Source organism: Dendrobium catenatum, unplaced genomic scaffold (assembly GCF_001605985.2).
Source record: "Dendrobium catenatum unplaced genomic scaffold, ASM160598v2 fragScaff_scaffold_637, whole genome shotgun sequence".
Classification (NCBI taxonomy): Eukaryota; Viridiplantae; Streptophyta; class Magnoliopsida; order Asparagales; family Orchidaceae; genus Dendrobium; species Dendrobium catenatum.
In genome coordinates this window covers 1,788,321-1,803,018 of record NW_021319099.1, presented here as the reverse complement: position 1 = coordinate 1,803,018, position 14,698 = coordinate 1,788,321, and the positions used below count along the sequence as shown (strand labels likewise).

The 14,698-nt window shown below is 35.1% G+C and overlaps 1 protein-coding gene across 1 annotated transcript; it reads left to right on the top strand.

The window, feature by feature from the left end:
• Positions 1-552: 552 nt before the first annotated feature.
• On the top strand, positions 553-8,852 carry LOC110102605 (conserved oligomeric Golgi complex subunit 4). Its single transcript, XM_020831008.2, has 2 exons — positions 553-2,262; positions 8,175-8,852. The coding sequence occupies exons 1-2, from the start codon at positions 610-612 to the stop codon at positions 8,802-8,804; spliced, it is 2,283 nt and encodes a 760-aa protein (XP_020686667.1). The 5' UTR covers positions 553-609; the 3' UTR covers positions 8,805-8,852.
• Positions 8,853-14,698: the final 5,846 nt, after the last annotated feature.

Below are 14,698 nucleotides of genomic sequence, written 5' to 3'. Positions count from 1 at the left end.
GATGAAGTTTCTTTAGGTCTATTTCTATTTTTCTTAACCTAAGCCATATTTAATACATCTAATCTTCTAATTAGGTCATCAGATGGCCGCAATTTTATGTGATCAAATCATCTAAGACGTTTCTCTCTAATCTTATCTTTCATTGGAGCTCTCTCTAATAATAATTAGTATCTCTTTTTTGCTCTATGTGGCCATTTGGTGCAATATTATTAAAAATCAATAAATTAAATAATTGAGTTTGTTTATAAAAAATACTATCTACCATTTTTTTTTTATTTATATAAGTATCATCTTATATCATATTATTTATATATTTAACATTCCAATTTTTAGTATCTATCACTTATAAATACTTTAATATAAAAAAATGTCATTTTTATATTTTATTTCTACAACCTATAATATTTTATAAATTTTAGTTTTTATATTTTATTTATGGATTATATGCATAAAATATTTAAAATTTAAGTGTTTTTTACTTTTTTTTTAGAAAAATTGGGGAAAATTTTAAGTGTTAATAAATAACATAATATAAACTGATATGTATGCAAATCCCCCTTTTTTCTTTTCCATAAGATTAAACCGAGATCTGAGAGGTAACCAAGCGCAATGGCGGTCGCCTCCCCCATCTACCCAAACGGACCCGCCTCGCTGCCGGAGCCCGTTCACGGCTCCGGCGACAGTGGTGGAGAACAAACTTCTTCTTCCGTTGACTTTGGAAGCCCTGAAACCCTAGCCCACATACGATCTCTCACCGAGGTCGGCGCCATGACACGCCTCCTCCATGAATGCATCGCCTATCAACGTGGCCTTGACCTTCGCCTAGAGTCCCTCCTCTCTCAGCGCACGGACCTAGACCGCCACCTCATCTCCATTCAGCGGTCCTCCCATCTCCTCGACTTAGCCCGCTCCGACGCTGACATCCTTCTCGACTCCGTCCGCTCTACCGCCAACCTCGCCGACCAGGTCAGTCGAAAGGTACGCGAGCTCGATCTCGCACAATCCCGTGTAGAGTCCACCCTTTCCCGCATCGACGCCATCGTGGAGCGCTCCCACTGCCTCGACAGTGCTCGCCGCGCCCTTGATTCCGATGACTATGATTCCGCCGCAAGATTCATCCACACCTTCCTCCAGATCGATGCCCGCTTTCGTGACTCCGGATCCGACCAGCGCGAGCAGCTCCTCGAGTGTAAGCGCCGGCTTGAGTCCATTGTGCGCAATCGCCTTGCCGCCGCCGTCGACAAGAGGGACCATCCTACAATCCTCCGCTTCGTCCGTGTATTTCCTCCGCTTGGTCTTCAGGAAGAGGGCCTTCAGATCTATGTGTCCTATCTCAGAAAGGTCATTGCCCTCAGATCCAGGCTAGAATTTGAGCACCTAGCGGAGATTGCGGAGCAGGGTAGCCACATTACCTCCAATTTGGGGCAGGGAGGCTCAAATTTTGTTACATGCCTCACTAATCTCTTCAAAGACATTGTTCTTGCCGTGGAGGAGAATGATGACGTCCTGCATAGCCTTTGTGGTGAAGATGGGATCGTTTATGCCATTTGTGAACTACAAGAAGAGTGTGATTCTCGGGGCACCCAGATATTGAAGAAATACATGGACTACAGGAAGCTGTTACGCCTTGCCTCCGAGATCAACTCCTATAGCAAGAACTTGCTATCTGTTGGTTCTACGGAGGGTCCTGATCCAAGAGAGGTGGAGTTGTATCTGGAGGAAATCCTCTCGCTCACGCAGCTGGGAGAGGATTACACTGAGTTCATGGTATCAAAGATCAGGGGATTGAGTTCTGTGGATCCTGAATTGGGTCCACGAGCTACAAAGGCTTTTAGGAGTGGGAGCTTCAATAGAGTGGTACAAGATCTAACCGGGTTCTATGTGATACTTGAGGAGTTCTTCATGGTGGAGAATGTGCGGAAGGCTATAACCATTGATGAGCATGTGCCTGATAGCCTTACAACCTCAATGGTGGACGATGTGTTCTATGTATTGCAGAGCTGTTGCAGGAGAGCTATCTCCACTGGGAGTAGTAATTCGGTCATTGCCTTGTTGAGTGGAGCGATCAACCTTCTTACAAATGAGTACCAGGATGCTCTGCAGCAGAAGATGAGGGAGCCTAACTTAGGTGCCAAGCTGTTCTTGGGCGGTGTTGGAGTGCAGAAGACTGGCACAGAAATTGCTACTGCTTTGAACAACGTGGATATCAGTGCGGAGTATGTCTTGAAACTCCGTCATGAAATTGATGAACAGTGTTCAGAGGTGAGTCTATATTTCTTTGTTTATTGGTTTTCTTCTTAATTGTTTTCTTAATGTGCTAATCTACATATGTTTGAGTGGTTTGTGGTTTGATATGATTGAGTATTTGTATGTGAATAATGTGATCATAGTAGCCATTTAAGTATGTTTCTTGTTTTTTTATCAATGAGATTTTAAAGTGTTAAGTCACTGGTCCTCGCTCGCTGCTCTGTTTCTGTTCACAGTTTCTCTCTCTCTTTCTATATATATATATATATCGAAGTTGTTAGAAAATTTGTTACTTAGGATCTCCTTCTCGACATTTCATTTCTTCCTTCGCCGAAGTTGATTGGCTTTTCTCTTTCAAAGAGACAGAGCCGGGTTTGGGGATTCTATAGGAGAGGAAGAGGGGCTTCCGTATAGTGCTTTTCCTGAGCAGAAATTTTAGTTGGTCTGACAATAGCCTACGATATTGACATAACGAGCACATACTTCAAAAAATGAGAAAAAACCTAATTAATTTCAAATGTGAAGCCACCGAATCACAAAATAGATTTTTTTCTTACTTCAAGGGAAATAAAATCTTTTTGTAAAAATTGTAAGGTGGCTTTTGGTGTGAGTTCAAGCATACAATTTGAAGTAGTGGCTAGGGATATATGCAAACAATCGAATGAAGTTATTGTCCTAGGACAAATTTGCATAATTTGAAATGCAAAGAGTTATAACCATTCGAGATAGGATCTTTTAATGCAAAGAGTTATAACCATTCGAGATAGGATGCTAAAAGAGTCAAATTAGAATTCATTAGTGGATAAGATTTCTAGTTTTATTAAGAAGTTTATCTTCATGGAATTTAGAAATATATCTTACATTAGTAAGGAGACTTGTTGGTGGTGTAATAAGGTACAAATTCTTTTTTAAAAAATAAATATGCTTTTTAAGGAGTGATAATAGTTAAATACTAATGAGCCTTATCGTGAAGCCCCTTAAATAAAAGAAGTTAAATTCTTAAATATTGAAAAGAAGTTAAATTCTTAAATATTGAGGCGCCCTTTAATATAATGATTTGAATTTCATCAAGAAACTCCGTAGTTAAGCGTTATCATCTCGGAGTAATCCTGGGATGGGTGACCTACTGAGAAATTATACTAACATGACAAAACCGTAAAGCTCTTATTCTAAAGCGGATAATATCTCGATAGTTAAGAGTTTGAGCTATTACAAATGATATCAGAGCAATACACCACTAGAAGATGAAAACTAAGTGTCATACAAGACAAAGTGCTATGTCATGGGAGCCATCTCTTGAACCTGTATGTGACAAATTGCTACATGATGGGAGCCGCTACTTGAATTTATGGGGGCCATCTCTAGAATCCTATTTGCCTGGTGGATGATTATGGGATAAGGATACTGATGAGGATGTCAATTATTTAAGTGTGGAAGCTTATGAAACCAAGTAAAATAAGCTAAATTTGTAAACATCCAGATGCCTTTTAGTGTAATGATTGAAATTTCATTAAGAAATTCCACATTTAAGCGTGCTCATCCTGGAGCAATTCTGGGATGGGTGACCTATTAGGAAGTTACTAATAGGAAAAAAATCATGCTCTTAGACCAAAACGGACAATATCTCGATAGTTAAGAGTTTGAGCTGCTACAAATGATATCAGATTGATATACAAGTCGGAAGATGGGAACGAAGTGTCATACAAGATAAAGTGTTATGCCATGAGAGCCACCTCTTGAACCTTGTTGGGGCAAAGTTCTATGCGATGGGAGCCACCACTTGAACTTATAGGGGCCATCTTTAGAATCCTATTTGTCTGGTGGATGATTCTCGAATAAGGATACCGACGAGTATGTTAATTACTTAAGTGGGAGAGATTGTGAAACCCCTTAAGTAAAATAAACTAAACCCTTGAACTTCAAGGTGCATTGAAATTTTATTGAGAAACTTCGCAGTTAAGCGTGCTCATCCCGGAGCAATTCTAGGATGGGTGTTTTACGTGATGGGAGCCACCACTTGAACTTATAGGGGCCATCTCTAAAATCCTATTTGCCTGGTGGATGATATGGGATAAGGATACCGACGAGGACGTTAATTACTTAAGTGGGAGAGATTGTGAAACTCTTTAAGTAAAATAAGCTAAACTCCTAAACATCGATGTGCCTTTTAGTGTAATGATTGAAATTTCATTGAGAAAATTTGCGGTTAGGTGTGCTCATCTTGGAGCAATTCTTGGATGGGTGATCTATTGGGAAGTTACATCAACAGAACAAAACCGTGAGACTTTTTGACCAAAGCAGATAAAATCTCGATAGTTAAGAGTTTGGACTGATATACTTATGATGTTCATATTCAAGTTGGAAATCTTGCAAAGAGGTCACTGAATAAATTAAAGTTGTGGCATTTCAGAATTTATATATTATGCTTGGTATTAAGGAATGAGAAAATAAGATTTTATCAAATAAATCAGATATAAAAGATCTAAAGTTTTTGTTCAAGTTAGATGTAGAAAATGCATGGGCAATAGGATCTTAGTTAAAAAATGAAGATATCCAGGAAAAATGGAAATGCTATTTTGAGAAAGTGAGAAACTATTAAACATGTCTCTTAAGGAAGAAGAAATTATTATGGATGAACATGATGAATAAAATAATGAAGTATATTGTAGTTTGATAAAAAAAAAAGTGATTTTAGATCTAAAGAAGATGCATAAAGTGGTAGGTTTGGATTCTTATGTGATAATTATTAAGATTTGGATAGTTATGGGGGGCCTTCAGTGGGTTGGTTAACATAATTTCTTAATGAAATTTTGAAGGCTCGGAGGATGCCTAATGATTGAAAAAGAAATATTTTGGTACCAATATTTAAGGACAAATGGGACATTTGAGATAGTAGTTAATGGAGAAAGGGCACATTATAAATTAAGAGCTCTCTGGAGCATAGTGTATGGTGTATGGTGCATGGTGCATGGTGCGGCACGTTCCATTGTAAAAATGATGCCAAAATCACATAAAAATGAAGAATATTCTAATAATTCAGGACAAAAAACTAGTGTATGACATTAGATGCAATTCATCCAACTCATTATAGATTAAATGAGACTCAAAATTCACTAACATGTTTGAACAGCAACTTAGATAAAATATTTCATCCAAGATAATAGATTTCTAATTGTAATTCCTCCTCATCATCACAGACAAATTCAACATTATCTTCATTCCATAAGAGATCATCTTTCTCATTAATTTTTGTTTTAATTTTTTTTTTATCTTTCTCATTAACTTCGTCTTCTTCATTAAACAGTGTTCTAGGGCTAAATAGATACTATATATTCTTTTTCTTTGGAGGTAAATGGAATATTTTATCTCCTTTTGTAAGCACCACTAGAACTAGCCACATTCCCCAAGTTTTATCTTCATCAACAAACAACAAATAATTGTCTCATTTTTCAATTAACAAATCATTGACATAATCAATCTCATCTATAGAAATCGGGTCAACTATGGTTTTCCCATTGGATTGAAGCCTATTTTATTTTGTAAATGTCAAAATTTTGACCTAATCATGCTCCAAGTTATTTTTTTTTTAATGGAGTTGCAATATAGTGTATTAGGACTATCTAAAATATAAATCTATTTAAATATTCTATTTATGCTTTAATTATTTAAGATCACAATTTCTTGCAAGTTCAAACACACTCTAATTACGTTGTTACCCTGATGCACTATTTATGAGGCTAATCATTTTAATCACAAAATCGAACAAATTGGGGGTAGATAAACCATATTTTTAGCCATCAATCAGTTGCATACATTACAAGAATTCAAGTTTTATATAATTGTGGCCTGGAGGATGGGCCGATTGAGTATGATTTATTTTTGTAAAATTTTTAATCATATGTTATTTTATTTCATTTTAGTATTTGTCTGCTTAGTTTAGTGGTTAAGTGAGAATTTTTAATTATTATTAACAAAAGTAAGGATTAAAATATTAAAAACAAATTAAGATGGTGTACAGGGTGTGAGTTATGCACTTGGCACCACGATGCTAACCATTTTAAACATGTTTACCATGCTATGACTATGGCATATGGGGTGAATATGATTACATCAAGTGCCATGCCACACACCATTTTACTCTATTGACACTTATGCTCAAGATTATGATAATTGTACAGAAATCAAAATTATGAATCATACAATGAAGCTACACCAGCTATTAATATAACATGAACTTTAAAAGATTACATCAAATTTTGAGATTCAATTTGGTGTAATGTTCAAAAGATATAACATGAAATTGATTTTTGCATTAAGACAATTAATAGAGTTATAGAGAGATCAAAGGAAGGATCATCATATTTTTTATTAATCTTGAGCAGATATATCATCGAGTATTATGAGAATTTATTTCTTGCGAATTGAGAAAGAAATGTGTCAAATAGATGTTAAATATTTATATGATAGAGCATTTGCTAATATTAGTAGTTGTTGAATAACTAAAGAATGTTCAATTATAGTTGGATTATATCAAGGATCCATAATAACTTCATATATATTTTTTATTAATTATTGAGTTGTTTGCAACCAGTATTCAAAGTGATATGCATTGTTGTATGTCATAAATGACATAGTTCTCATCAATTACATCTCTCTTGAAATGAATGCGAAGTTAGAAAAATGGATGAAATTTTTAGAAAATAGGGACTTATAATTAATTGAGTAAAAGATTGGCTATATAATATACAACTTTATTAGGTGAGATATTACTAATTATCAACAAATACTAATAGAAAAAAAGAGATGCCAAGGTTTTTGATGCATTGTTTTTTATCTGATTCATAAAACTGATCTCAAATAATTGGGGTAAGGTTACTAATGATTAGTTTTTTATGTATCGTTTCATATCTACATGAATTCTTTTTTTTTTTTTTTTTAATTTAATGAATTTGTTTGATATTTATTAGCCCAATTGAGTTAAGATGTCCTGGTGCTGTTTGTGGAGCTTTATCGTGAACTTTTGAGAATGAAGTTTATTGTCATGACTTTCACTCTATAGAAAAACATGCTGTGCTCACCCTCTTTAGTTTAAATATTATTTAATTTCAACTTGGAACTAGTTCATCTATTAAATCCAGAATTGCTAATCTGAATGTATATGCTTATAGAAATTTAGTAAAACCACTAATAAGTAATGCTTTTACTGTGTTATATTTGTAAAAAAAGAGTTTTGTATGATTTAGAAGTTTGATTTCTAATTAACTTAGCATCAATCTTCATTATTTGTCATATTTTGAATGCTTTATTCACTCTGTTGTTATGGGAAGTTCATCTTTCAATTTTTTTCCTACCTTCAGGGCTCATTTAGCGAATGCTTTTTAGATGCTAATTTATTTCCCCTTAAAATTTGCGGTGTCATGGTTTTCTATTTTGGGGAAAACTTACCGCTGAGCTTGACACTGACCCAATTTTTATTCCTTATATTGCCTAACAATCACATGCTATCACTCGCATAACTAGCAGCTTGTTCATGTTTACGGCCGTCAATTTATTTATTTTATGCAAAACACAGCTTTAGCAAATACCAAAAGAAGCATCAATTTTCCGGGAAATTATTTTGTGCGGAGTCCGAACGTAGAGGATCGTTTGGATGCTGCGTATGCACTTCGTATTTGCAGCATATACACTTCATATGTGCTGCATATACACTACGTATTTATAGATACGCAGGTATTTAGTGAGTATCATTGATTTGTTGCTTATTTGCTCATATCTACAAATACGCAGTAAATAATTAATGTGTACGCAGCACATACGCACTGCATACGCAGCATCCGAATGATGCGCTCCGTTCGGACTCCGCACAGATTAATTTCCCCAATCTTGGCATCCTTCTCTTAGCTAAAGATTTAGTGGCTGCACTCCAGGTCTTCCCGGCATCTGCCGATAGGGAGAAAGTTAAATCCTGCTTGTCTGAGCTGGGTGAGATAAACAGCTCCTTCAAGCGAATCCTAAGTTCTGGATTGGAGCAGCTGCTAGCCAGCATCTCCCCCCGCATCCGTCCCGTTCTCGACTCAGTCGCCACCGTAAGCTACGAACTCTCAGATACCGAATACGAGGATAATGAGGTCAATGATCCATGGGTTCAGAAGCTTCTCCATGCAATTGAGACTAATGTAGCCTGGCTGCAACCTATAATGACATCGAACAATTACGACTCCTTTGTTCATCTGGTGATTGATTTCACCGTGAAGAGGCTCGATGTGATCATGATGCAGAAAAGATTCAGCCAGCTCGGCGGCCTGCAGCTCGATCGGGAGGTGAGAGCTTTGGTCAATCATTTCTCGGAGATGTCGCAAAGGCCTGTAAGGGATAAGTTTGCACGGCTGTCACAGATGACCACCATCTTGAACTTTGAAAGGGTTTCTGAGATAATGGATTTCTGGGGAGAGAATGCTGGGCACATGACTTGGTTGCTTACGCCTGCTGATGTGAGAAGGGTTTTAGGTCTCAGAATTGACTTCAAACCTGAAGCTATTGCTTCTCTCAGGTTATAAAAAAAATATTTCAGTCATTTGATATTGAATTTCTTCTCTTATTTTAAATTTCTTTTTTTTTTTTACTTATTCTTCATTTGAATTGTTGGTCTTACAATTTGTCGTGTGTCAAGGAAAAACTCATCTGTCACCTCTGCCAAAAGCCCTTACCATCAGTGAGTTGTAGGTGGCGTCGCCTGTGTCGCCAGAGATGTTGATTCCCTTGCTTGTGAGCGGCGCGCCATTGCATGTCTGCCTACAAAGAAATTATTCTGTGCGGACACCGAGCTGTTCGGAGGCGAATCAAAACGTGCAAAGTCACTCGGTACACAACGATACCCAGCCGCGGCACACAGCAAACGAATGACATGACGCATTCTAATTCGCCTCCGAACGGCGTCCATATCCGGACAGAATAATTTCACATGTCTATAGCTATAAGACCCACTGCCAGTTTGCCTGCAAACTTGGTTATGCTTGCTTGCAAGCTCACTGCCTACCTTGCCTGCTATAGCCTATAATCCTGTTTCCCACGAGCAATTATTACGTCCGGTCACCGAATGCGTTCATAGACCAATAACCACACGCCACGTCACCTAAAACTCGGTATTGCTCGGTATACATTCGGATACGTTCGAATTTGACCGGACGTAATAATTGCTTGTTCCCCACGTGCTTGAGAGCTTTCTCTGTGTCCACCGAAGCCACGCTTGTGAAATTTAACAAATAAATCTGGTAACATCAGCTTACATCATTAATGTGGGTGTTAAATGGCATAAATAATAAGTTTTGATGCGTAAATTAGATAATTTCGAGTGTTATATATGAAAAACTCATCGGCCTAATATGAAATATATGAATTAGATAATTTAGATTGGTATAAATAGAAATTACCTCTCTTATTATTATTATTATTATTATTATTATTATTACCGACGTCCCTTGGTGGTCCGGCGGTGGTGCGGCAGAACTTCGGCGATGGTCGAGGAGGAGCTAGGCGGCTGAAGCTTTCTTCCTTCTTCTCTCTTGGCTTCTTCCCCTTTTTCATGAGGAAATGGGGTTCTATTTATAGAATTCTTGAGTGGCATGACTTGTAAATAAGTGGAAGATCAAGGGTAAATTTGGAGTTGTTCAAATGGACGGCCGATCTTGATTCCTACGATCATGCACCGTTCAATGGATATTTGACTATCTTAATGATATCAGAATTTGATGATCTTGGGCTCGTTGGATTCGTCTAGTCGAGCCGCTCGATTCGACTATAAGCATGTAATGATTGAAGATCATTTGGTAACCCAAATTGTGGTTCGATCCTTCCAAAAGTGTTTTGAGTCTTTGATTTGGACTCATCTGGGCTTGGATTGAGTTGATTTTGGTGTCGTTGGGTTCGTGTTTCCGAGACGCTCAGTTCGACTGTAAGTTTGCTGAAATCGGAATTCATATGGTCTCCGGTTTAATTTTTGAAATTTCCAACTTGATTCTGCCTCAAGATTCGTGCCTTATCAAGATAATTTTTTGATAATGTATCAATTAATATATATATATATATTGTAAGTTTAAACAGGCAATAATTGTCAACCAAATTATACGATAGTCATCCACGTATTAGAAGAAGAAAGAAAAATGACGGTACGTTTTTTATTATGATATTCTTAAAAACACGGCATGTGGCATGTTCTTAATAAATATAATTATGTTTGTTACATGTTTATTTATTTGCAAATATTTATATTGATTTAAATAACTTTGAATTTTATTATTTTTCCATGTCAATATCTATCAAGTACATGTGGCTATAAATATCTTGAAAATATTATTATGTCGTCAAAGTTATGAGAAAATTTCTTTATTTTTTTTAATATAAATTTCTATCATAGGTGAAGAAATCGAACATTATATTTTTAAAATTTAGATATTACATGTCACTATTAAAAAACCTTAGTGGAAGCATAAAATAACATCAATGTGAAATTATTTTAATATGATTTTTTAATATATATTTGATCACTAAAATTCTGCAGTGTATTTAGATTAGTATAGTACGAGTTTTAGAGGCTGTTTTGTCCGCTGCGAAAGGATAAAATGCAATATAAAATCAGTACATTATATTTGAAATATATTGAATTTATTTGAATGATTATAAAAGAAATGACAATCATTATTATTTTTTACTCGAAGTAAAATACATGCAGCATAAAGTCCAAATATAGTGGTGGTCTGGTTGACAGTGATTGTGGTGGTTGGTGATGAGGCAGTGGTGGCTAATGGCGATTGGCAAGTCACTGACGACAAGCGGTGATAATGACAATAAATTTATCATATATGAAAAAATTCAAATCAAATGAATTTGAAATACACATAGGGGTTATTTGGTTGCATGTAAATGGAGTATAAAGTATTTCAAATGCAAGGGTTTTGAGAGTGATATTTAGTTTGAAGTAAAATAAATTCGGTGTAAAATTTTAATACATTTGAAATTCACAATCTAGTTCATTTTGTGTGTATTTGTAATTCCTCTTATTTGGGTGAGCTCCAAATACGTCAAAATTTCATTGCAATTATCGCTGCCTGCTACCACCATGTGCCAGTCGCCAGCCATTGTCCACCATTGCCTGCCACCAACGACCAGCATTGTTGTCGACCGCCACTGTTGGCAGTCGCAGCCCTCCATCGTTGCCGACTACCACAGTCACCACCCACCATCGGTAGCGGCTGACCACTGGAGGTGCCGCCCTCCATTGTAGCCTGCTATCAAGCATGCCACCGGAATCTATCGACGCCAGCCGTCACCGTCGTAACAACCCAAAAATGACTTTGAAATGAAATTATTTGAAAATTTTGAATTTCTGCATGGAGCGCCATGGAACTACACTTGCGAGCACAACAACACTAGTAAGAGCTACATGGTGGCACCGTGTCGTTGATGTTCTTATAATTTTTGGAAAAATTCAATGCATCAATGCCAGTGTGTTTGAGTGCAACGGCACTGGGACTAGGCTTACAACACTACGGTGTTGTGATGCTTGAGCGTCGGGGCGCTAGGCTATGAACTGTATTTTTATATATATATATTAAACTCCATAAAACCTAATCACTAAGCCCTTCTCCTCTTCATTCATGGCGCCTTGCCATGTAAGAAGAGGAAGAAAGGGAGAGGAGAGAGAAAGCTTCTTTTGATTTTTTTCGTCAATTTCCTCAGTAAAAATCCTCTAATCATTGTAAGTAACCCAAATCCATTTTTATTTTCAATGGTTTTGTGTTTACTTATTTAACTCCCTCGAGAAGTGATAAAAACATATTTTTCTTTGGTTTATCAAATTTTTACTTTGTAACTTTTTGTGTATGATAAATATTAATTTTATTGGCATTTTGATATTAATTTTATTAAATTTCACCGGCTATATTGACTGTTATAATTTTCTAAGTGATTTGCCTAATTTATTGAATTGCATGTAATAATGAAATTGAAGCTTAAATTGATTTACATGACACATTTGCTTAGTAGTAAATTAGGATTTTGATATGCAACTAACTAGAATATTGGCATGCACGTCATAGTAGTGTATATGCATTTTATATGATTATTGAATATTATGTAAATGAAATAACTGATACATGATGAACATTCATATAGTCATTACATATAAGTAAGGATGGTTGGCTGCTAATATTATAATTAATATGGGTTGACTATTAAAATAATAATACACTGTGCAAGAGGATGGGGCGATGAGATTTTTCCTAAAGATGATTTGTTATGTTATCTTAGTTGTAGAATATAATTGATGACTGATTACGCCAACGGTTAGAAAGTGATGGCTATTTATAGATTATTGAAAGTCACATGTAATGATAATTGAGTTAACGAATAATTGTTAAGATTGATGGATGATAGATAGAAAGATGGAAATACTTATCAAAGATGGATGTCCTACCTTTATCGACTATATTACGTTGATAACATACATAATAATAGATAAATAACTAATGATTAGAACTATATGAGATGGATCATTGATTAAGGCATGCATTATTCATGTTCATGCATATTATTATATCATTCATGGTTTCATGGACTACAACATGCAATAATGATACATGACATACTTATATGACACATGTACATTCATAATTCATCTCACTGGTAGAAGAATATATTGAATGATTGTCGTATCGATGTATTATTTCCTACTGTATTGCTTAATTGATTATTGACACATTTACTTCCTCTCACATGTTATTGAATTAAGGATTCAAGAGTAATGATTCTTGTTTTTAATTACTGGTCATATTGACTTGTACTATTGATGATTGATTATTGATTATATTAACAACTAGTTATTATATTAACTGAGATGAGCACGTATATTATTTTTTCGAATATTGCATTGAAAGTTTTAGTGAGTTTTGGGTTCCTATTGAGCTTTGTAAGCTCAATATATAATTTTATTGATTTCAGGTCAGGAAAGGGGTCAGGACTCTATGGAGTGAGGCTGATTGATATCTCCAAAATTTTCTTTTGACAGTCATGTATTTTGTTTATTGTTTTATATTTAGGAACTTGTGATGAATTATTGATTGTAATGATTTACTGGTTATTATAAAAGAGATTTTGATGAATGAATATAGTGAAAGATTTTAATATATATGATGTTTAGTTATTTTTGCTAGACATATTGATTCATATTGATAATTTTATAGAGGCTTTGGTAAATAATTAAAAGATAAAATAAACAATTCTTTCCATTTTGATCTTGGCGCATGTCAACCATTGCTAGCCGCCACAATGCATACACCACTACCGATCATTGCCACTATCTACCACCTACTATTCCCCTCTTTGCACTTTACATTGCATTCATTTTACTTCAAATCAAATTTAAAAAAAAATAATCTCATGCATTCATTTTTTATGGTGCATTTCAAATATATCAAAATTTCACTCTACATTCACGCATTGTTTAGGATAGATTTTACCCAATTTTTTTTCATTGCATCAAAATTTTTTTTATATTAAAAAGCATCTTCAAAAAATAATAAAAAAAATGTTTTCTAAAACGAAATCTTAATTTACTTTAAATTAAATATTAATTTTTTTAAGCTCCTATGTTTAAAATACTTTATACTTATTTTCATTCAAATCTAACAGTCTCTTAATATGAATTAGCGCATAATTATTCAGTAGTAGCATTCAACTATCATTAATTTATAATATATAATTTTGAATTTATTTATTTATTCAAATATTTGGTGGAGCTCTCAAATTATTTTCATCAATACACGAGCTACGGCACGCTCGTAGAGGTCCGTTCGCGGTGTGAAACGCATTGCCGTGCAGCAAAACACGAACCAAACCGTTGCATCATTGGTGATGTCATCAAACTAACGGAGCCTCAGTGAGCAAATGGCAACCGAAGGGAAATCGCCACGTGGCATCTTTAAGACCATTTGCGTTATTTGCCTTCGAAAGAATACCATCTGTTTGGTCTCTCACCTTCCACTCAAATCTAATATACATCCACTTAATAATAAAATATTTATTTTTTGGTATTTACATAATAGCACTCACAAATCTATAATTTATATATTTAAATTTTATTATTTATTCTTTATTATTTAAATTCTATATTGATAATGAATGTGAGAAAGTTATGGAATTTCATCTATGAGAGGCTTTAACTATTGTCATATATTTCTCCACTTCAACCATTCAAATTAGTATTTCTATCTATTTCTTTGAATAATTGATCCAAGATATTTAAAATGTATACTCTTATTAATGACTTGATCACCCAAAAAATTATTATTGCTAAAATTATATTCCATATATTCAAACGAAAGTCTTTAGACTTTAAGGTTGACCTCCATAATTCAAGTTTAGCTTGAACTCTCTCTCTAGTCCTGTCAACAAAAAA

Excerpts from the sequence above, each read along its gene's own strand:
- LOC110102605 (XM_020831008.2), top strand. The coding sequence starts at position 610 with ATGGCGGTCGCCTCCCCCATCTACCCAAACGGACCCGCCTCGCTGCCG. Across the intron at positions 2,263-8,174 it reads TTGATGAACAGTGTTCAGAG|GTCTTCCCGGCATCTGCCGA; the intron begins GTGAGTCTATAT and ends GCTGCACTCCAG.